The sequence below is a fragment of the Leucopleurus acutus genome (assembly GCF_964270905.1).
Source record: "Leucopleurus acutus genome assembly, chromosome: 3".
Lineage (NCBI taxonomy): Eukaryota > Metazoa > Chordata > Mammalia > Artiodactyla > Delphinidae > Leucopleurus > Leucopleurus acutus.
In genome coordinates this window covers 82,513,604-82,536,228 of record NC_139145.1, presented here as the reverse complement: position 1 = coordinate 82,536,228, position 22,625 = coordinate 82,513,604, and the positions used below count along the sequence as shown (strand labels likewise).

Genomic DNA, 22,625 nt, shown 5'->3' with positions numbered 1-22,625 from the left:
CTGAGTAGCACTGGGCCATTAATTGGCAACATATAATACAGCTACTAATTATTGAGAGATATCTGTGAATCCCTCGTACCAACTCTCATGGTATCTAGCAAGTGATAGAGACTCAATAAATTTGTTGAATTAATAAATGGAAATGCTCTGTCCCCTTTAGATCCTAGGTTTCTTCTTTAAACCTGTACACCCTTCATATCAGGAGGGTCCTTTGGTTGATAAATATGCATCTATGGTTATGATTAGAAGTTTTTATGATACAAATTACTATGGTGCCAATTTTAACACCATAGACACTTTTTAGTACCAGCCATGCCAAAAGCACTGAGCTAGGGAGAAACAATGACGTGACCTCTAAACCTTTGTAAATGCCCTGGAAAGTGGAGCAGGGGCTCCAGAGTTACATTGTTACATGACTATAGAGCAGGGTTCTTAACTGCAAATAAACTTTCATCTCAATGATCACAAATGCGCAGACCTACTTCTCCTCTCCCCTGTTTTTCCTGTAAGTAAGTTTGGATTAGCATTTTCATGTAACAATTCCCGTCCTTCAAACCTGTAAAACACTGAGGTGTTTCCACCCTGTCTTCTGTTCCCTTTCAACCCTATGAGGAACCGAGGGAAAACATCTACTATTATCAGTAGAGGATAAGTTTTTCTATGTTTGGATATATTGTTTTGTTTCTGCTGTATTGAAAAGTAGCAGTTAAATAAGATGCTTTGAGAGATTTGCTCCTGTATTTGAAAGGGAGGTAGTTAGAAAGGGGATGTTTCACCATAAATGGATATATTTCCCATAAATGGATATATTTCATAGTTCTTAAAAGCAGCTGTAGGGATTTCATTTTCAGATGAGGAGTCAATTATTTTTCAGCCTGTCATCTACATTGCATGTTTAGTGAATACGAATCCTACAATATAAGGTCCAGGGGTTATCGCCCACAGCAGTACACTCTGAAACTGAGGTTCCCTACGCCCTTGCCGTCATTCCCCCACCGTCCCAAAGAAAAAGAATCATTTAAGATACATTAAGGACAAGCATTGGATCACCTTTGAAAATTTTATAGACTTTAGATGAGAATCCAAACCAAAATTAATTGCTGTGTTGAGCTGCTGTGTTCTTGTCTCATCACTTCTTACCCAGTTTTCTTGGTGCCTCGCTGGTCTGTGTTCTAGGTTCTTACTCTGTGTCTTGAGCGGATAAAACCAGGGAGGGAGGATATACCAGGGCCCTTACCAGTCCTCCAGACAGTATATCTGCTCAGAGAGCTGAGACCTCCAGTAGCCAGCCCTTCTCCTTGCTGGCAGGGAAGGGCCTGTCCCAACCCCAGGCAGTGCTGGCTAGTCACTTCCCACTCCTCTCTCTTTAAAAGCAAGGTCCTCCTACAAAGCTACAGTCATCAAGACAGTATGGTACCGGCCCCAAAACAGAAATATACATCAATGGAACAGGATAGAAAACCCAGAAATAAACGCACACCTATGGTCAATTAAGCTATGACAGAGGAGACAAGAATATACAATGGAGAAAAGACAGTCTCTTCAATAAATGGTGCTGGGGTAACTAGACAGCTACATGTAAAAGAATGAAATTAGAACACTCACTAACACCAAAAATAAGCTCAAAATGGATTAAAGACCTAAATGTAAGCGCAGACACTGTAAAACTCTTAGAGGAAAACATAGGAAGAACATTCTTTGACATAAATTGCAGCAAAATCTTTTTTGATCTGCCTCCTGGAGTTATGGAAATAAACAAATGGGACCTAATTAAACTCAAAATCTTTTTCACAGCAAAGGAAACCATAAACAAAACGAAAAGACAACCCATAAAATAGGAGAAAATACTTGCAGACGATGCAACTGACAAGGGATTAATCTCCAAAATTTACAAACAGCTCATGTGCCTCAATATCAAAAATAAACCAAACAGCCCAATCCAAAAGTGGACAGAAGACCTAGATAGAAATTTCTCCAAAGAAGATTTACAGATGGCCAGGAGGCACATGAAAAGATGCTCAACATCACTAATTATTTACAGAAATGCAAATCGAAACTACAGTGAGGTAGCACCTCACACGGGTCAGAACGGCCGTCATCAAAAAGTCTACAAACAACAAATGCTGGAGAGGGTGTGGAGAAACGGGAACCCTCCTACACTGTTGGCGGGAATATAAATTGGTAAAACAGTGGAGAGTAGTATGGAGTTTCCTTAAAAAAACTAAGAATAGAGCTACCATATGACCCAGCAATCCCACTACTGGGCATATACCCAGAGAAAACCATAATTCAAAATGATACATGCACCCCAATGTTCATTGCAGCACTGTTTACAGTAGCCAAGACAAGGAAGCAACCTAAATGTCCATCAACAGAGAAACGGGTAAAGAAGATGTGGTACAGATAAACAATGGAATATTACTCAGCCATAAATTAAAAAATGAAATAATGCCATTTGCAGCAACATGGGTGGACCTGCAGATTATCATACTAAGTGAAGTAGTCAGAGAGAGAAAGACAAATACCATCATATGACGTCGCTTATATGCAGAATCTAAAAGACAAATGATACAAATGAACTTATTTACAAAACAGAAACAGCAACTTAGAGAACGAATTTATGGTTACCAGGGGGAAAGGGTGGGGGTGAGGGATAGATTGGGAGTTTGGGACTGACATGTACACACTACTGCCTATGAAATAGATAACCGCCAAGCACCTACTGCATAGCACAGGGAAGTCGGCTCAATATTCTGTAATAAAGTAAAAGGGAAAAAAATGTGAAAAAGAACGGATACTTGAATGGTTGTAACTGAATCACTTTGCTGTACACCCATAACTAACACATCACTGTTAATCAGCTAACTATACCCCGATATAAAATAAAAATGTTTTAATTAAAAATAAAAGCAAGGTCCTCCAACCTCAGCAAATTACACTACATCCAGTTCCTTACCTTTGCAAAGGAGACCAGTGTCAGATGGAAGAGCCTTCTGAATGGTGACTCTTACCTTGTGAGGAAGAGAAAAGATTCCATAAGAACGAAGAGCAAGAGTTCACTGGAACACCTTTTAACTTCACTGCGGACAAGTCACTTACACGCACCGCTGGTGCTCAACACCCCGTGTTTCGTCTTTCTGTTGGTTGGAGAATGTTCTCCATGCAGAGTCTAATGAATATCCAGAGGAAGTCACAACTAAAAGCAGTCTTCAGAAACCAGCCATGTTCTTAAAGTGGGTTCTAGCCATACAATTTCACTCAAAAAGAAAACTCAGTGCCATGAAAAAGGGTTCACCATCAGCCACCCAACCTGATGTTTTCTCTGCTAAAGTGAAAAAATACACATACATACTTGGGCCATAGTTTTGGTAAATTATAATACTCTTCCTTATTGTAAATCTAAGTGCTGAAAAGGAGTTTAACAATAATTCTCTCTAACCTTCTCATGTTAGGGCAAACTAAAATCCTGCCAGGTTAGCTTGTCTCCTTGACCTGACTTGGTTGGTCCACAGTCAAGAACTTAGAACCCATTTCTGCAGCCCAGTTCACTGTTCTGTCTTACCCCACCACACTGCCTGTCTTTAAAAAGTTGTCTTCCTCCACCCAGCCCCCCTCTAGCCTGCAGCTCTCCTTGTGAGACACCCTTTATCGATCACTCAAAAGAATTAAATGACTCAACTTCCCAGAATAAGTAGCTAACAACAAGCACAAGTGTAAGCTCTGGGTCATCAGTTCTTGTCTTGTGAGCAAGGAAGAGGACTTACCAACTTGCAGGAATCTTTGAAGACTTGAAAGTGTCAAGAAAGCAAGTGATTGAAGTCTCACTAGGAAGTATCCACACCTTCCATCAGCTGCAGTAAGTCTTGGCAGTGTTACTTTCATGCCTTTATCGTTTAGGTTTGTCCTGTCCATGTGAAACGCGGTGTACTTAAATTACCAACAAAATCATGACAACACAGACTCTCTGTCAGTTGATTAAAGTGTGCTAACAAGCAATTTGCTAAGTCACCCTGGGAGGCTGGATGACTGGGTCGTCTTGTACATTCAGCAGGGGAAACATGCCCTTCCTGTAGTGCACAGCCAGAAATGCCGAGCAAGCTTGCAAAGGACAGGGTTAACCTTGGCCTTCTGGCACTTTGCCTTTCTCCAGGGAAACGAAGAACATGGAGAGAGCAACTGCGATACAAGGTGAAGAAAGCAGCACCTCTCGATTTAAAAAAAAAAGAAAAGGTAGTTGAAAGGTTCCTCATGGGGTAGAGTTAGAGTAGAAGTTAGCCGCGAAAGAGATCATTTAGCCCCTCATACTTCAAGGTAAGCATTCCCAGACAGATACAGGTACTTTTAGACAGGCACAGAGTCAAGAAAAAAATTTTTGAGATACAGTTACTAAACAGAGCTAGAGCTTACCATGATCATTGGGATGAAGAGCATGACAGCCAGCCAAGTTGCAAAGGATTCTGCTCTGGAATTTATCAACTGCTGTGTTTGTTTCTTTTCCTAACAGGTGAAAAACGCAGCTGCCAATGTACTCAGGGAAACATGGCTAATTTACAAAAACACAAAGCTAGTAAAAAAGATAGATCATGCAAAAGTCAGAAAACATCAACGGAAATTCTTGCAAGCTATTCATCAGTAAGTACCGTTCTCCTCTTTCATTCTGCATTTGTATCTCTGGGTTTTAATTCTTGCACCTGCTTATTCTTCTTTCATGCGGGAGGGAAAAAGAGAACATTATCATGTTTGTTCCCAGAAGACGTTATTTGGCATTTTAATAATTCCATAGTTTTTCTCAGGATTTCATTTGTCAGTTCATTTGATGGTTAAAAATCATTTATTATTGGGAGAAGAGCCACATAATATATTAATTAAAGGGTCTATTCAGTTTCTTTTTTTAGATAGAAGCAATAATTTTAGTTAAAATTGTATTTCTTGATTTACTTATTCATATAGTTTGCTCTAAGATGTTTAGTTTGTATGTACTACAGACTCTTTAAAGAAATTAACATACTGCCAAGCATCTTTATATGAAGGTAGTACGTACAATTGACTTAATACTCGAATTTTTAAATTAGTTTTTACTCAGAACTTGGGGGATTTTCTAGATGCTATGTGTTCATTATAGAGTTTAGAGTTCCTGTAGGCCTTGCAGTCATTATTCTGACTTTATCGAGGCCACTGTTATTCAATTTGTTTAAGTCCTTCGTGCCATTTTATTGTTATTGTTATACCTACCATCATAGACTTGTAAAGTACAAATCTCTATCTAGCAAGTTTCAATGATAATTTGAAAGCACCAGGTCTTTCTCCCCCAGGCTGGCAGCATCCTTACCGTAAGTACATTATGCGGGTGTCAGTTATGATGCCATGCAGCCTTGCTCTTAATGCCATTTCTGTATGGGGCAGGGCAGACGCATCACATTTTGTGGGTCAGAAAAGTGGCTTTTCTCATGCAACCTACCAGGGTAATCATGGAAAGGTAGGTAAATACTAGGTATCCTGATTATAAAGGGAGATGTGTTTTCTTAGAGCTAATTAGTACAGCAGACAGGAAGTTCTGAGGCTGAAGTGTTAATTTTACATATTTAGGGAATTCATATGTATATTACACTCACATTCCGTTGAAAATCACCAAGCATTCATCTTTCACCTCTTCATCTGCCATCCACTCTCCTTCTTAAATAGGTATCACTGAAAATGTGGAATATGTCTATAATTATAGACATACATGTACTTGTATAGAAGTTGCTACCTTTCTTAATGAAAATAAAATCCAAGCACCCTGAGCTCTAAAATAGGAGACTCTGCATATATGGTAGAGTAAGCTGGTCCTCACTGCTACTCTTAGCAATTCACACATGTTCTTTCCCTTGCCGCCACCAACACCAAAGTGATATTATTTCTCCTTTAGCTCTGTGACTTGACTGGACACACAACTATGCATTTTCCCCATATAAGGAAAAGAATTTTAAGCGAGTACTCTTTCAAAGTCTGGCAGAGAGTAAAAGTGAAAAACACAGAGAGCAACGTTGTGTTCGATCTGGCTCCCAAGCAGGAATTCGCTCCCTGGAGCTCACAGCTACCTTTATAACCAGGTGCCACCACCTAGGACCACTTGCCTCCACATCTTGACTCCTTGAAGCTTAGACCTAAGAGAGTGGGTCCCCTGAGAGATGCTGAGCCTTTACCTCTCCCTCAAGGGTCACCTGGTAAAATTTCCTGGTAGAGTGATCATTCCTACAGCCCCCAAACCGTACAACACAATAACCGCAACATTCATACAAGAGGTACACATGGTATACTGTGGAGAAGTCATTCTTTGTATGTTTCGATACTAACCTATATTGTTCAGATCTATTAAAAAGAAAACTTACCTTTGCGGGTGTGAGAAAATGTGGTGTCCCAGGATGGAAAGGATGTGAGATGACGTGGAAGTAGGCAAGTGGGTCAGTCTTTGGGTTGAGCATCCACACATCCCATTTCCTCCAGGATTGTATTTGTGTCCCTTCCTGTTAGTGTAACTTACCTGTTCAATATGTAACGAAACGTGACTTGCCTTTGATGCCATTGATAAATTTCCTTATAACCAAAAAAAAAAAGCAAACGCTTTGACAATTTTTGTCATGTAATTCTGTAGCCATGTGTAAATAGTGGGTATTTCTATATTTATATAAATTGTCATAGAACTCTTAAGTGTGGAATACATTCACACTCAAAACCCTGGGGGACAATTTATGGGTGGTCATTATAAAACTTTTTCAACTTTGCTTTAGGTTTGAACATTCTTATAATAAAATGTTAGGCAGGGGCTTCCCTGGTGGCACAGTGGTTGAGAGTCTGCCTGCCGACGCAGGGGACACGGGTTCGTGCCCCGCTCCGGGAAGATCCCACATGCTGCGGAGCGCCTGGGCCCGTGAGCCATGGCCACTGAGCCTGGGCGTCCGGAGCCTGTGCTCCACAACGGGAGAGGCCACAACAGTGAGAGGCCCGCATACCGAAAAAAAAAAAAAAAAATTAGGCAAAAAATCTTTGGTGAAACTCAGTGTAAAAACTGTCCCTAGGCCATTGGCATATTGCTACAAGCTGTACTGACATGATCTGAAGGGTTTCGTGGTGTAGGTCACATGGGTTGTTCAGCATGCTGTTTTTGGGTAGAGTAACAGAGGAAACCACATGTGATTCTTCTGCTTCTTTCAGAAATTTCTCATTGTTTCTTCTGTAGCCTTGTGTACTTCTAAAGTAGACGAGCTTTAAGCAACGCAAAAATGTTCTGAATTGTTTTATAAATTAGTCTTGGGGCTGTTGGGTTTCCTTGAGGTGGGAGGGTACTTTGTGAAAAGTAGATGGGCTGGGTGTGGATAGGTTATGCTAATTATGCATAATTATCTTTCACTGAACTTAATGAGTGAAGCCATACATGAAAGCACACAGGGCTCGATTCCTAAGGGCAAGGCCTTTACTGCCTTTACTGCCCCAGCCTTGTCAGGCAGCACTGGGTGAAATCGGACCTTGCCACTTGAGGGAAAATGTACCAGTTGACTTGCTAGAGCTCTCCTGGCCTCTGCTCTCCTCTGATTTGTCCAGACAGCTTTTGCAGCAGCTCTCTCCCCCTTCTACCAGCCTCCTCTATCTCAACTCTCCTTCTCTTTTGCCAGCCTCTCTCCTGGACACATGACCTTGCTAGTCTCTGTTGGATGCCTAACTCTGCAGGCCTGTGTCCTGTCTTCAGTAACGTAGCTGTCTTTGGGGATCGTCACTTAGTGCCATGAAGCATTCTGTTTCTGTAACTTTTACCACTTTTTCTGGTATCAACTTTACAGTTTCTCATTCTTCGGTCTCAGCTAGAGACCCATCAGTTAACATGAACTTGTCTCACAGCCAAGAAATCCAATAAATGTGATGTCTATAACAGAGAGTGTTAGGTTAACCCCCTGTCAGAAGACCAGGCTCTTCAATAGCCCCGGCTTCTCAAAAGACCAACTTGGAAAAGACGTACCCCCCTCAAAAAATTATAATCCTATTTTTAGAATATTATCTTTGTAACCATATCCTATTGATACTAGGCAAAAATGTCTCCTATTGTTTACTTGAACATCATGTTTCAAAGAGGCCAAGATGACTGTACACAACTTCTTCCTTCCGAACTCTAGTTCTGGAGGAAGCTATGTGCTTTCAGGTGGGGAAGTAGAGTAGCGATGCAGAAGGATGATAACATAATGGAATAGCATTTCTTTCTGATCGATATGCCAAAATCCTGCAGAATCTTAACAGGACCTTCCAGCTAATGAATCGAGCCCCCTGTGCATGAATGAACACCACTCTGTGTTATTTTGTTCCAGAATATTTTACAGTTTCTTTTCTTTTGTTTTGTCTTTTTATTTCAACAAAATGAAAATAGAGCTCGGAAGTAAGTTGTGTGAGCCGCTCCTCTCAACATTCGCAGAATTTTCTACTGGCTGCATGCACCCAAGCGGATCCTTTATTTGTGAATTTTAGTAGTCTGATTGCTGCTATGGAAATGTGTTCCAAAATCATGATATTTTCCTGTGATAAGTGAAGTTCACAAGGAAGAAATCAACATATGTTTCTTATTCTTCTTTTTTGGGGGTGAGGGCGGGTGGGGGGAAGAAGTGAAAAACACAACTGCATGTTACCTTTTATTCTGGCAGCTGCAGCTTACGTAGGCTTTCTGTACCAGTTCTCCTACCTTTCAGGCAGTTCAACCAGGCTAGTAGGGCTCAGGGCCGTGCTGCCCTCACGAGTTGCTGGAGGCTTCCGCTCTGGTGTCCCCGAACTTCATGTGCCAGCTCTGCTATGACTTACCTAAATTTGAAAAGAAAGCTTATGATAAATCCCTATCATAAGTGGATTTAAAAATATATCACTCCCAGCAAGGAGAGTGAGGTAAAGGGAACATCAGTCGACAATTGAAACACTGGTATTGAATTCTAGCCACAAGCTGTTGCCTGCAGAAAGCTCTGAGCTGAGATTCTCCTCCCTCTTTTTTTAAAAACAGGGGAAGAGCAGGTGTTTGTTAGGAGATAAAAACAGGATAGGACTAGCCTGAGACATTTTTCTTATAATAATCAAGAATTGGAAGAGAATTAAAGGGAATAACTCTCTCTCCATCTGTTCTAGTAGTGTTTAATGTCTTGTTTGAGTATCATTTAGTCATCTAGAACACCTCTGTTGGTATAAATCCAGCACTTTAAAAACAAAGTCCTAATCTAACCCTCTTCTTTTCATACATGAAGAAACTGAATGTCAGGTTAGGGCCAAGGCGGACAGAATACGTGTCTGACACTTAGTCTTTCTAGTACATTTCTCTGTAATGACCCACACATGTTTAAAGTTGATTTGCTTGGTTTTTTTGTTGTGTTTGGTTTTTTTTTTTTTTTGACTTGTTTTTAAAAGGCACACATCAAGAATTGTAACCCTTGTAAGTACTTAGAGAAGCATTTCTCAACAACATATTAGATTTAAATATATGTTTGTAAATTTCTTTTAGACTAAAACATTTTCCATCACTATAATAACATAAAAAGGAGCCAGTTAAATTAGTTCCAAGTCTTCTAATAAAGAAACACATAGTCACAATCACAAGTTCTAACCTTAAACTGTTTTAGACTGTTAAAGATCATGTTGTAAGCAGGTGTCAGTTCAACTCTTACTGGCAGAAGGCACTGCCTCTTCACTGTGGAGCAGATTTGGTGACATATTGGATATCCACATTTCAGAACAGGATCACTGAGCATCGTGAACATGTGTTACAAAAATCTCCCTGGCAGTAGAATCTTGCCCTGTGAATTTTTTTTTTATCCCTTTAACCAATTACCTTTCATTTAAATTGGGACATACTCAAGCGTACTCTCTCCAACATTAACACTATACTTTGTAAAGGACTCGTCATCAAAGTGATAAGGTTAGCGTGGGTTTTTCACAAAGCAGCTCAGAGAGACCTGCTTCTCTTTTGGAGCATGGCTTTGAATTGTTGGCTTAAAGGACAATCAACTACTTTTCTCTGGTTGGAAAATCTTAATTTCTTGCTACATAACAAGCACTGAGTAAATGTTTGTTGAAATATTACTGTGAATAAGTTAAGGAATAGTAGGTACTCATTCAGAATTTGTCTTTAAGAAAACCAGCTTTTTGACTGTCAATCAGATATACACATTGATATTTAAAAGTTTCTAAAGGTAACTTTACCAGTAGAAGAGATCCCACCTGTCAGACACTTTAATTGTCCTGTGCCTTTATCTAGAATAAAAATTAAAGGAAGTTCTCCCAAGGAAATGGTCTGGCTTCCCTTCAAATTCAATGGCAGTTTAAGATAAAAGTCAAGTGAAATACAATGACAAATAAGAGAATTATGTGTTTTGAGTTATCTTGCTGCTGGTTGAATAAAAGTTTTATTTTTGCTAATGAGAATCTCACTTATCACTGTGTTTCATCAGGTTCAAATACCTAACCCAATCCATTTCAGACTAAACAGGGCTAACACCTGTATCTAGTCACATAGGCATAGGAAGGTGCTTACTGCTTCCAACATTGATAAAATTCCAGTTGCTTTGCATTTTTCTTCCTATGTCTATTTGTCACGATACTGGGTCTTTAAGGAATGTTTTGGTTTTTCTCATATGGTTAAAGCCTTATGAGCCTTTCTCAGTTGAACTTTAACTACCTAGTAAATAGTTGTCCTAAGGACACCTCATCTCTTTCTCTCTCCCTTCCTTTTTGCGGTGTTGGGGAAGCATGCTTCTCATTGTACCAGATACATAACCAGTTTGGACTTTATGCCAAATATTCAAGGCATTATCCATGCAGTTATTTGCTCTTGTCAATTTTGTGCATGCTCTTTGGAAGGCTTACGATAGTCGTAGGGAAGAAAAGGAACCTTTCTGACTTCAGATTCTGTCTTTTAGATTAAGAAGTGTAAAAATGGAGCAGAGGAAACTGAATGATCAAGCAAATACCTTGGTGGACCTGGCAAAGGTAAGCTGGGGTCTCAGCCCTCATGATTGCATCTATTGGAACTAACCACTGCATAGAAATCAATAATGCTTCAGGAGGAGGCCACCCCAAACTTATTTAACAAATCAAACCAACAAACTATGCTGACATGATGGCCCAACTTATAAGAATTCTTCTGAAACTCTTACTTAATATGCACTTTCCCTACCTACATTGTTCAACCCCATTCTAAAAGCTTTCCTACTTGCAGTGATTTGGAAGTTCAGTAGGAAACACAAGTGGACTATGAGATAGTACTTTGGGGATGCTTATATGTAGTTTAGTCTCATCTCTATGAGAGCAGAACCACATCCTAGGCTTTACTATGAGGTTCAGGGCTAAATAGGACTCATCAGTAAAATTATTTTTTATATATTTTAAGCAACAGGCTTTCTATCCTGTTCCATTGATCTACCTGTCTGTTTTTATACCAGTACCATACTATCTTGATGACTGTAGTTTTGTACTATAGTCTGAAGTCAGGGAGCCTGATTCCTCCAGCACCTTTCTTCTTTCTCAAGATTGTTTTGACTATTCAAGGTCTTCATACCACTTTTTAAAAGGACATTAATAATCCCCAATTCTACTATCAGTTATACACGTTATCTGGTTTATTTTTGGTTGTTCCTCTCAAGTGAAGTCCACTTTCAAAATGTGAATATGTGTCAATAATGACAACATTACCTTTCAATGTTCTAAATTCTATAGGAGGCATTAGAATAGATTTATGTATAAGTGTTGAGCCTGTTAACATGAATCCTTTGAAAGAGGCAACTCTCTGTTGGACCTGTCTTCTGCTGTTTGTTTGCTATAACTGCTATGTCCTTTATAAAGCCTCCAGTATATTCTCCAAAAATTACATCCATTTGTCCTAGTCCCATGAAATAACACACTTAATTATATTCATTTTTTAATGTATATCAATAACACATACTGTATAAATATGTTGAAGATGAATATTTGATATCTTATACATAGAAGATGATAAGTGAAGTATTTAATGACTTACCCCTGGGAGATCATATATCATTCATTTAAGCTGGGCAGCGCACACATACGAGGCCTGAAGATGTGCTCAGTATTTACACACATTGTTCTCACTGGGACACATCATGGACAAAGATGGGGCAGGTTCTTCCACCACTCCTAGATCAAATGATAAAAGAAATTGGGTATTTTTATGAAAAAATAAGAGACCCCTTGAAAATAATATATATATTATATATCATTTCACTATATGTAATATAGCATATATAAATACATATTATATATACTATTATATATAATAGCTATTCTCTTGAAGTAAAATTATATATCTATGAGGCAAGATGCTGTATCTTTTAATTATTTTTTGTTTTGACTGTGTTGGGTCTTCGTTGCTGCGCGTGGGATTTTTTCCTCTAGTTGCGGCTAGTGGGGGCTACTCTTCGTTGTGGTACGTGGGCTTCTCATTGTGGTGGCTTCTCTTGTTGCAGAGCATGGGCTCTAGGCACGCGGGCTCAGTAGTTGTGGCTCACGGGCTCTAGAGTGCAGGCTTAGTAGTTGTGCAGGCGCATGGGCCTAGCTGCTCTGCGGCATGTGGGAACTTCCCAGACCAGGGCTAGAACCTGTGTCCCCTGCATTGGCAGGCAGATTCTTTAACCACTGCGCCACCAGGGAAGCCCCTCAATTATTTCTTTAGCGCCGTGCTTATTATTATGTTTGCAGGACTATCCATGCCATAAGGGTTCAGTATTTTCTGAACGAATGGATGTTGCTCATGTAGTCTCAAGACTATGTATCAACAGTAAAAATAAAGTTAATGCACTCTGTCTTCCTGGCCAAACTCAAAGGAGGTCCCTGTGTTCCGAACAGTAACTCCCTTATTTAATCAGTTCATCATCATTTAGCACCATTAAGAGGTTGTTAAGCAGGATAAGAGCACATATTATAGAGGGAAATAAGACAGGAGGGCAGGCTTAGCCAAAGGGGTCTAGGCTTGGGAAAGGCTGCACTGGGCTAAGGTTAACGTCTCCAGCCTTCCCTTCTTGAGCACCCCCTTCCCTCTCTGGCTCTGAGCTGATCAGCCCTGAGGTCTTCTTTCCCTGTCTCCTGGCTATTTCCGGAACTATAACTGGGAGTCAGAGTTATGAATACCCTTTGATCAGGACAACCAATTGCAAAATTCTCTAGGGCACCAAAAGCATTTTCCTATTTCAAACCACTTAGTTCTGATTCAGCCATAGCCAACAAGGTGGATTGGTAACTTTAGTGTCTCCCCTAACTTTTATTCTCTCAACAGTTATCTATAAAAATGCTATTTGACCCAATGGAGAGCCTGTAATTTGGAACATAGGAGAGCAAAAAGATATTAATTGCTTTAAGTTACTAAATTACTTGATCAAATCAGTTTGTCCTAAACTTCATTCATATTCCACGCTCAAAATTTCTGCTACATCCTAATACCATCTGTACTATTATGTATTGTTCTTTAAATCGGCTTGTTTTTAAAAATCAGCCTTGCCCTAATTAGTATTACATGTTGCAAAATGAATTTGACATGCTAACTTTTCTAACAACCATTAGAATATATACATAAATATGAAACCAAAACGTGTTTGTCTACCTGCACACCACCTAAAATCCTTGGACGTACCACCAGCAGTACCTGCACACCATTTTCTGCAGCTGGATCAAATTAAGGCCTAAGATCTTTTCTTTCCTAAATCCTGGCATTGAACGGACACACTGAATTTGCTTTGCCAGGTCAAGTGTTCAGTTAGCTGACCCCACTGCTGCATTGCATGTCACCGAAAGGAGACCAGCCCTCAAGCTCTGAGAGTTGATAGTTTGCTTCCAGGGCAAGTGAATTAAAACTTCGCTCTTCATCTCTCTATTCTCTCAATCCTGTTTTCTAGACCCAGAACATCATGTATGACATGATTTCCGACTTAAACGAAAGGAGTGAAGACTTTGAGAAGAGGATCGTTACCCTGGAAACCAAATTGGAGACTTTGATTGGTAGCATCCATGCCCTACCTGGGCTCATAAGCCAGACCATGAGGCAGCAGCAGAGAGATTTCCTTGAGGCTCAGATGGAGAACTACGACAAGCATGTCCCCTACGATGCTGAGCGGTCCCGGTCCTCGTCCAGGAGGCGGCGGTCCTCCTCTACAGCACCACCAACTTCATCAGAGAGTAGCTAGAAGAGAATCAGTTAACCACAAAATAAGACTTTTTGCCATCATATGGTCAATATTTTAGCTTTTATTGTAAAGCCCCTATGGTTCTAATCAGCGTTATCCGGGTTCTGATGTCAGAATCCTGGGAACCTGAACACTAAGTTTTAGGCCAAAATGAGTGAAAACTCTTTTTTTTTTTCTTTCAGATGCACAGGGAATGCACCTATTATTGCTATATAGATTGTTCCTCCTGTAATTTCACTAACTTTTTATTCATGCACTTCAGACTTTACTACTACATTATATGATATATAATAAAAAAAAAGTTAATTTCTGCACATACTTGTTTGGTCACTTGAGATTTCTAAAGGTTCACTTTTCACATTATTTTCAAGGTGAAATGACTGATTATCACCCGATGCATGTTGATCATTTTTATTTCCCACTTTGCCAATTGGAAGAAACTTTTCCATTACTCCATACCCTAGTCACTAAGACTTTTCTCTCGTTATGAAATATTATAGTCAAAACCATTTGACCCAGCCGGCTTACTATTCTTTTTGAGTTCCCCATGTCTCATTTCTAATTTAGTTTGTTTCCAAATTATGTGGAAAGTGATGCTGTTACATCAAAGCCTGTATATAAACTAGGGGCACAGATGCTTTCAAGAATTATTTTATTCCCAGTTTACCAGCAAATTTACTTGAAGAAAGTATCAGGGTACACCACTGTCTATGAACTAATGTCGCAGAAATTTAGATCTAAACTACTTATTTCATCTCTTCACATGTATTTATTTATCATGAGGGACCCGTGATGCACTCTAAGCGTTTGGATTACACACATGCTTATTCACATATACATGTGATGGCGCAGCTCCTAATAGCATAATCAACATACATGAGTGTAACTCTTAACATGTCACATACCACCTGGCAAATGGTCTGTACTCTTGGTCTGTGCATGTTTGGTACAGGGAGGTGAATGGCAACTAGTAAATTTCACAAGTTTTATTAGGCTTGTTTCACGGGCAGTTAAGATGGGTTTCTGTGAAAGGGAACTGGTCAGTTACTGCTGCAAACACATCTCTTTCCAAATTTACTCTAAGAATCCAGTGGATTTAGAAAAACCATCTTTGAGGTGACAGCAGTGTGGAAGAGCTGGTCAGTGGTCAGGGTAACACATCATAAAAATAAGGCTTCATTTGGACAGCTCTTAAACCAACCCTCTTGGGTTGGCCTAAACTTAAAAATGACTCCATTTTCAGAGAAATCTGCTTTTGCCCTCTTCTCCTTTATTCTGCACCATACCCTTTGGTGTCTACCTTATGACATTGCAAGTTGCTAGTATACCAAGTATTTTTCTTCTTTAACACAAAACTAGAGCTATACATTCATCACCTTGCATAATTTAATGAACAAAATCACTTTCATAACTATTCTCTATAACTGAGGCAAAAATCAAACATTTCCATTCAACATCAAGGACATAAAAGTATGATTCCTGTAGATTGCTTGAGAATCACTTACCATTTATTACCCATCCAGAGTGGCTGAAAATGAAGCTCTTTCACGCGTCTTATATATGTCAGTGTAGGACAAAGCCTGGAAATAAGTGAAAGAAAAACTATTAGAGCACTGCTTACCAGAACATACTGCTGAGTTAAACGAACTGCAAAATCCTACTCCATCAGGATTTCTACTTCATGGATGAAATAAAAAATTTTCTTTTATTTATTCTGGGTAACATACAAGAATATATCAAGTATTTGGTGTGAACACTGGATGTAAGGAAGAGATATTGTGAAAAGATGATTAATTTCTTGCAATTGTTGCAGCTAGTTCTTGTATGTGCTATCTCTACTGTGACTGAAAGGCCGAATAGCAGAGAATTCAGTTTAATTATCATCTTACTGATCAATTAGCCCCACCATCCCAGAACACTAGAAGATTAGGGCAAGAATAATGTATTGTCCCTCTGGCTGAAGAAGAGAGAAGAGAGAAGAGAATGTGAGTTTTAATTTAGATTTCATTGTCTGCTGTTTATTCTCCTATTCCCAATTAACTGCAGCTCATGTAGGATGTAATTCTTTAGTCCAAAATTGATCTTACTTTTCCTGTTTCTTTATGCAAAGTATATGAAGACTGATGATGATTCAACAAAAGTGTATGATCTCTTGTTTCTGTATTTTAAACAATACCAAATAACCACAGTTTTGAAGAGGAGGTGAAGACTCATCTGTTGCATAGACCTTGTGGTCAGCAATTTGCTGAATGAACCCAACTCTACCTGATATTACCAAGCCTCTCCCCACATGGCTTTTAACATTAAGAAAGATCCTCTGAGGGCTCCTTAGATAACCAGTCTTTAGTGAGATCTATGACTTTCTCTAATTTATACTTTGTTTTCCAAAATTTCTAATGTTAATTGAGTCTGTTACACTTCAACCGACCACATCCTAGCCTGTCTTTTCTCTACAGCCAGTACCAGAACATATGACCACCACAAATCATTGTGAATTACAATAGCACCACCTTCCTCAATAATTTTCTTCATTTCCCCTACTTATACACAGTGTCATGGGTTAGCCACTAGAAAGAAGACTCTATGCTCTCAAAAAAAATGATGAACCAAAGTCATAACAGGTAGTAGATCTAGGAAATTTCATATGCTTTCTCCCTAATTTCACCTCCATTGGCAACAGTTTTCCAAGAGACTCTCTGTCAAGGTATCTGTAATGATCAAATAATTATATTCCAAAACAATATGGGAACTGGGAGAAAAATCTGTTGGTTAGGTTTCATTCAAATCTTGAGAGATGGATTAAAGTTTTACATCCCTACTGTCTTTCAACTTTGCCCAGTCTTGAGAAGTAGAATGACAAAATGGAAAGAATAGGGGGTTAAAACAAGTCAGAATTGGGTTTGGAACTGAGATCTGCTTCTTGCTATAGCTCTATGTACTTGAACAGCCTTAATCCTTCTGAGCCCCCTTTTTCTCATCTACAAAAGGAATATAAAAAGACACAGATATCAGTGGAGCTCTGTAACACCTTGCATCTATTTTACCAAATGGTGGTAGATATTCTTAACGCTATTTCCAATATAAGGCAATTAAATATTAAACACCCCTAAAATATTACCTACCTTATTATAATTTCAATACCTCGCAGTAGAAGTTATAAATTCTCCCCCTCACCTAATTAATTCTTAGAACAAGTTACTGGACTCTGGATTCATTTATTAATTTCCTGATGCTATCACTGTTTTTTGTTTAATGTGGTCCTAGAATATCAACAGGTATACATGCTCTTTGTGATTCTGTCATACACTTACTTCTTCTTGCCATCCCAGAAAATCTCTTCACAAAAATGATCCAGAAATGCTGATGATGATTGTGCCCTATGCTTAGGACTTGGAATACTTGATTACGGGTGTGCTGGTACCATCAACCAAGACTTGGACCAAAGGGCTCACTTCCTTTTCCAAATCCATCCCTATAGGCTCAAGTCTATGAGCCTTCACATACTTCTCCCTGTCTGTGTAACCCTCCCTGACACAGCGTGTGTGTTCTCACTGAACTGTCAAGGCAGTCTATTCAGAAAAAATGATCAGACTGCTGGTTTGACAAATAGAGTCCTGGAAGATGTGAGGCTTGGAGCACGTGCATCAATGAGGATGACACACGGAATTCTTTCCTCACTGTCACTGTTGTGAGAAGCCCTGCTGGGCATGCCCTATTTCAGTTTCTTAGGCCAGGAAGCAACAACAACAAAAAAGCCCTGTCAGTGATGCTTTCTAATACTTCTTCTATTAAATATGTCACAAGTCAGTGAACCCAGAAATGGAAAATATAATGTCACAGATATTTCTTATTTTGAACTGTTAGAAATACTTTGAATTGTTTTCCCCCCAACCTATGCTTTTCTCCAGTTATGGGTTTTCCTCTGACCCAATGTTCTTGCTGTCCCTACATGGTAGTGGGGGAGGGGAAGCAGCTACAAACGTAATTAGAAACCAGTGGGCCTGCTCATCCTGGCAGTGTTAGGACCACTGGATTGGAGCTTGCTCAACTTCAGATCTAGCTAAAAGTAGAGTGTGAGGAAGGTAGTGGTCCACAGACCGCAGCCAAGTAGGAAGCTGAACAGAGGGATACTTCCACTCCAGGCCTCCCACTTTCTTAATAACTTGCCTCCTCTACTCCTTGTTAGGAAAGCAACTCTTGCCTCTCTCCATAGCCCAGCTATTTAGTTATCAATTTCCCTGTGGTCATCTACCGTGGCCAAAAAAAAAACAAAAAAGAAAAATCTGGAAACAAGATATATCTTGTTAATCAATCCTAACACTTAAAAAAAATATTTGGGGACAGGGAAACCTAGTGCCCTTAGCTAAGGTGAAAGAAGGAAAATACTTGAGGACTTTAACTCAAAGAAAAAATGAACATGCACTGTGGGATGTTTTGCAGATATGAGGGACAAGGGACTCAGGTCACAGAACAAACTGTGTTCCCACCCATGCTCTGAGGCAAGGCCACCTATCACCTCTGCTAAAACTGGGCAGTTACTGAGCCCTCAGTCATGCAGGCCAACACCTCACGTGCTTATAGAGACTGTGGCCACCAGCCCTCCTCAGATGGAGGGTGAGGGATGAGATGTGACAGTAAAATAAAGATATTGGCATCTTCACTGTAAAGAAAGAATCAAAACTGCTTTAGGAAGAAGACATTTGGTACAGCATACAACAAAAATCTAACACCTTCTGGTCATAACATTCTAAATCTACATTATTCTGTCTAAAAGCCCAGAATCTTCACCATGCCACCAACTATCCCTTTCAGGGGCCTAGAGTAGATGCAGCCTGTCTCTTCGGTTTTTACACACATAATGTGATGACGTGTCACTCTGAGTCTGACTACCTATCATCCCTCTAGCTCATTCATTCTCACTTTCATTTGTTATACTGCTTATAAATGGAATTGTTAGGTCAAACATTCATATTTTGGGGAATATAAGTCCAAAATTAGCCTTTCTGTTGGATAAAACCACGGTGCTTCAGAGAGAAAACTGACAGTGACTAGATAAAAGGCTTTAAGTGAGCCAATATTTTTATTTTTGAATTTGTAGAGGGAAAAACATATACTGTAAAGAAGTTTTGGCATCCCTTAAATATGACTGCAATAGGGCATTTTCACTTACTTTCTTTAAAACCTTAATTCTATATTACTTGTATATGTTCTAAACCATGTTCAGGGAGTTTGAGGATTATAATTAACAGAGAGCACTGGCAACAAAGGTGTTATTGCTCTTAAATCAGGCTGCAGTGGAGAACAAAAAGGTAACAAAAATTTTCTAGTGATTGGGCAATATCCCCAGTGTGAAATCCTTTGTACCTGCATTAGATTCCTGTCCCCTCTCTTTTCTAGAAAGAATCACATTAAGAGGATACTTTTTCTGTATCAATAATAGAGAGGATCTGAAAGATTAGTAAAAAGCCAAATGCTGCTTTTTAAGAAGCAGTGTTTGATTTTATTTGAAGATTAAATGTTTAGAGGAAAAACTCTTTGCAACAGTATTTAATGAAAACTTGTTTATAAAAAGGATGAAAATAAAGGTATAACATGTGTTTTCATTTCTGGCTTTGATAATTAGAAAACTATAAATTAAAATGATTTTGGAAAAACAAAAAACCCCAGCAAGAAAGCACAAAAATGAGAAAGCACAAAGCAAGCAGTCCAAAGTAAAATGTAACATGACAGCCTGACAAGTGCACAAGACGGTTTAATTTATACTCATCAAGAACAGAAACTATAAGATTGAGTTCAACACAAAATGCATCCATGTGCTTTTTAGAAAAGACATAAAATTATAGAAAAAAGTTAAAACCCAAATTACAGCAGATAATTTAGGCTAGTGCAAACAAACAGAAACAGTGGTAGCAATATTCATTTCAGATTAATGGAATTTAAGAGAAAAAATAAGAAGTTATAAGAGGAAGACTACGTTAGATTGATCACTGAAGAGAAAGCTGACATGAATTGTATGCACTAAAGAGCAAAGCATGTAAAGGAAACCTGTCAGAAATAAAAGAAAAAACAATTGTGGTAGATTTTAAGATCACTTTCAGCCTGGAGGGATGAAATGAACCAAAAATTAATAGTCATGGTATCAAGAAAAATAAATATTATCAGAATTGGCCTAAGAACTAACAGAAACATGAAAGATGTACTTTTTAATAAATGACCTGGAGGAACTAGGTAGGCATTTTTAAAACGATAATACTAGTTCCATGCTTTACATCATAAAAAAGATTAAACTCCAAATGAATCAGAGAGCTCAAAGTGAAAACTAAAACTACTCAAGTAGTAGAATACAACATGGATGAATTTCTCTAAAACCTAGGTATAATGAAAGGTTTTCTAGACTCCAGAGGCAATAAAAGACTGATTAATTTGGCTACATAAAAATAAAAGAACTATTGCATAGCCATAGAAGAAAAGATGGTAACCAAACTTAAAAGAAGGTGATTAAACTGGAAGAAATATTTGCAACATTTATCACAGACAGAGGACCAAAAGCTCTAACATAGAGAAAGAATTCCTAAAATTGAGAGAAAAAGTTCTAAAACCCTGATAGAAAATAGAAAAATGGGCAAAAAACAGATGACTTACCAAAAAGGGATATAAACTAATTCTTAAACAGATCACAAGATATGCATTTCATTCATAAGAGAAATGCAAATTTAAACTACACTGATATACCACTTCTCACCCATTAAACTGGCAAAAATTAAAAGTTTGACAACCTAGTTTTCTGGGAAGTGGGTATACAAGCACTTCAATACTTTGCATGTGGGAATGTCAAAGGGTCCAACCCTCTGGAAGGAAATTTGACAATATTTAAGGAAACTACAGTGGATTTCTTTTTGAACCAGAAATCCTTCTTTTAAGTCTTTTCTCTGAAGATTTAACTTCAACAGTATGAAAGTATATACAAACAAGGTCATAAATTATAGCATTACTTGTAATTGCAAAACATCAGATACAATGTAAATGCTGACATTTTAAAATGGTTGTTCAAAATGGAATACTATGCAGCTGCATAAAAGACCAATGAAGATCTCACTGAACAAATAGGGAATGACTTCCAGGATTTACTGATAAATGTCAAGAAAGCGAAGTGTAACCGTATATATATGTAATGGTATATATATATATATATATATATATATATATATATATATATATATATATGTATAAAAAGAAGGAAAAATAAGAAAAATACACCTATTTTTGCAAAAAGAAATACTGGAAGGATGAGCCAGAAAGTAATGAAACTATACCTACAGGGCACAGGTGGGAATAGGGTGGAAGGGATGGGGAAGAGTAGCTGACACTTATCCGTGCATATTATTAACAATTTTTACTTTTTGAATCATGTTAATATTTTTGTGCTCAAAAAATTCTATCAACAAGAATATGGGAAAAACCCTAAAACGGAACACAAACAAAATAAACCTCATTGTATTTCAAAAGAAAAATAGAACCATATCAAAGTGCGTGTGTTGAGGGGGGAAAAACCTTAGTAATATTTTACAATTTTTTATTTCGTACTAGTCATATATTTACAGAAAAGCTGCAAAAACCAAGAATTCCCTTATATCCCTTACTTTGCTTTCCCTAATGTTAACACCTTACGTAACCAGAGTATACTTATAAAAACAAATTAACGGGGCTTCCCTGGTGGCGCAGTGCTTGAGAGTCCGTCTGCCGATGCAGGGGACACGGGTTCGTGCCCGGTCCGGGAAGATCCCACATGCCGCGAAGCAGCTGGGCCCGTGAGCCATGGCCGCTGGGCCTGCGCGTCCGGAGCCTGTGCTCCGCAACGGGAGAGGCCACAACAGTGAGAGGCCCGCATACCGCAAAAAACAAACAACAACAAAAAAACAAATTAACGGGCTTCCCTGGTGGCGCGGTGGTTGAGAATCTGCCTGCTAATTCAGGGGACACGGGTTCGAGCCCTGGTCTGGGAGGATCCCACATGGCGCGGAGCAACTGGGCCCGTGAGCCACGACTACTGAGCCTGCGCATCTGGAGCCTGTGCTCCACAACAAGAGAGGCTGCCATAGTGAGAGGCCCGCACACCGCGATGAAGAGTGGCCCCCGCTTGCCACAACTAGAGAAAGCCCTCGCACAGAAACGAAGACGCAACACAGCAAAAATAATTAATAAACTCCTACCCGCAACATCTTCTTTAAAAACTAAACAAAACTAAACAAAACAAATTAACATCGGTACAGTATCAACTAATCAACAGACCTTTAAGAACCTCAGTCTAAAGAAATTTATTAGGCTTGCTTTTCACAGTAGAGTGGGTTAGCGTTTCTGAAACTATTTTCTGCGTAGTGGAAGGTTGAGAAAATGAGTAAATCATTGAGGACAGTGGGACCAGGTTTCTCACTG

At 39.0% G+C, this 22,625-nt stretch overlaps 1 protein-coding gene across 2 annotated transcripts in view; it reads left to right on the top strand.

Moving 5' to 3' along the window:
- The window catches only part of KCNN2 (potassium calcium-activated channel subfamily N member 2), a 186,989-nt gene extending 172,515 nt beyond the window's left edge, over positions 1–14,474 (top strand). For both annotated transcript variants that reach the window (XM_082835503.1, XM_082835504.1), the window contains 3 exons: positions 4,505–4,632; positions 10,920–10,989; positions 13,905–14,474. In XM_082835503.1, coding sequence (XP_082691629.1) covers positions 4,505–4,632; positions 10,920–10,989; positions 13,905–14,192 — 486 coding nt within the window. In that variant the 3' untranslated portion in view covers positions 14,193–14,474. The remainder of the gene's footprint in view (positions 1–4,504; positions 4,633–10,919; positions 10,990–13,904) is intronic.
- Positions 14,475–22,625: the final 8,151 nt, after the last annotated feature.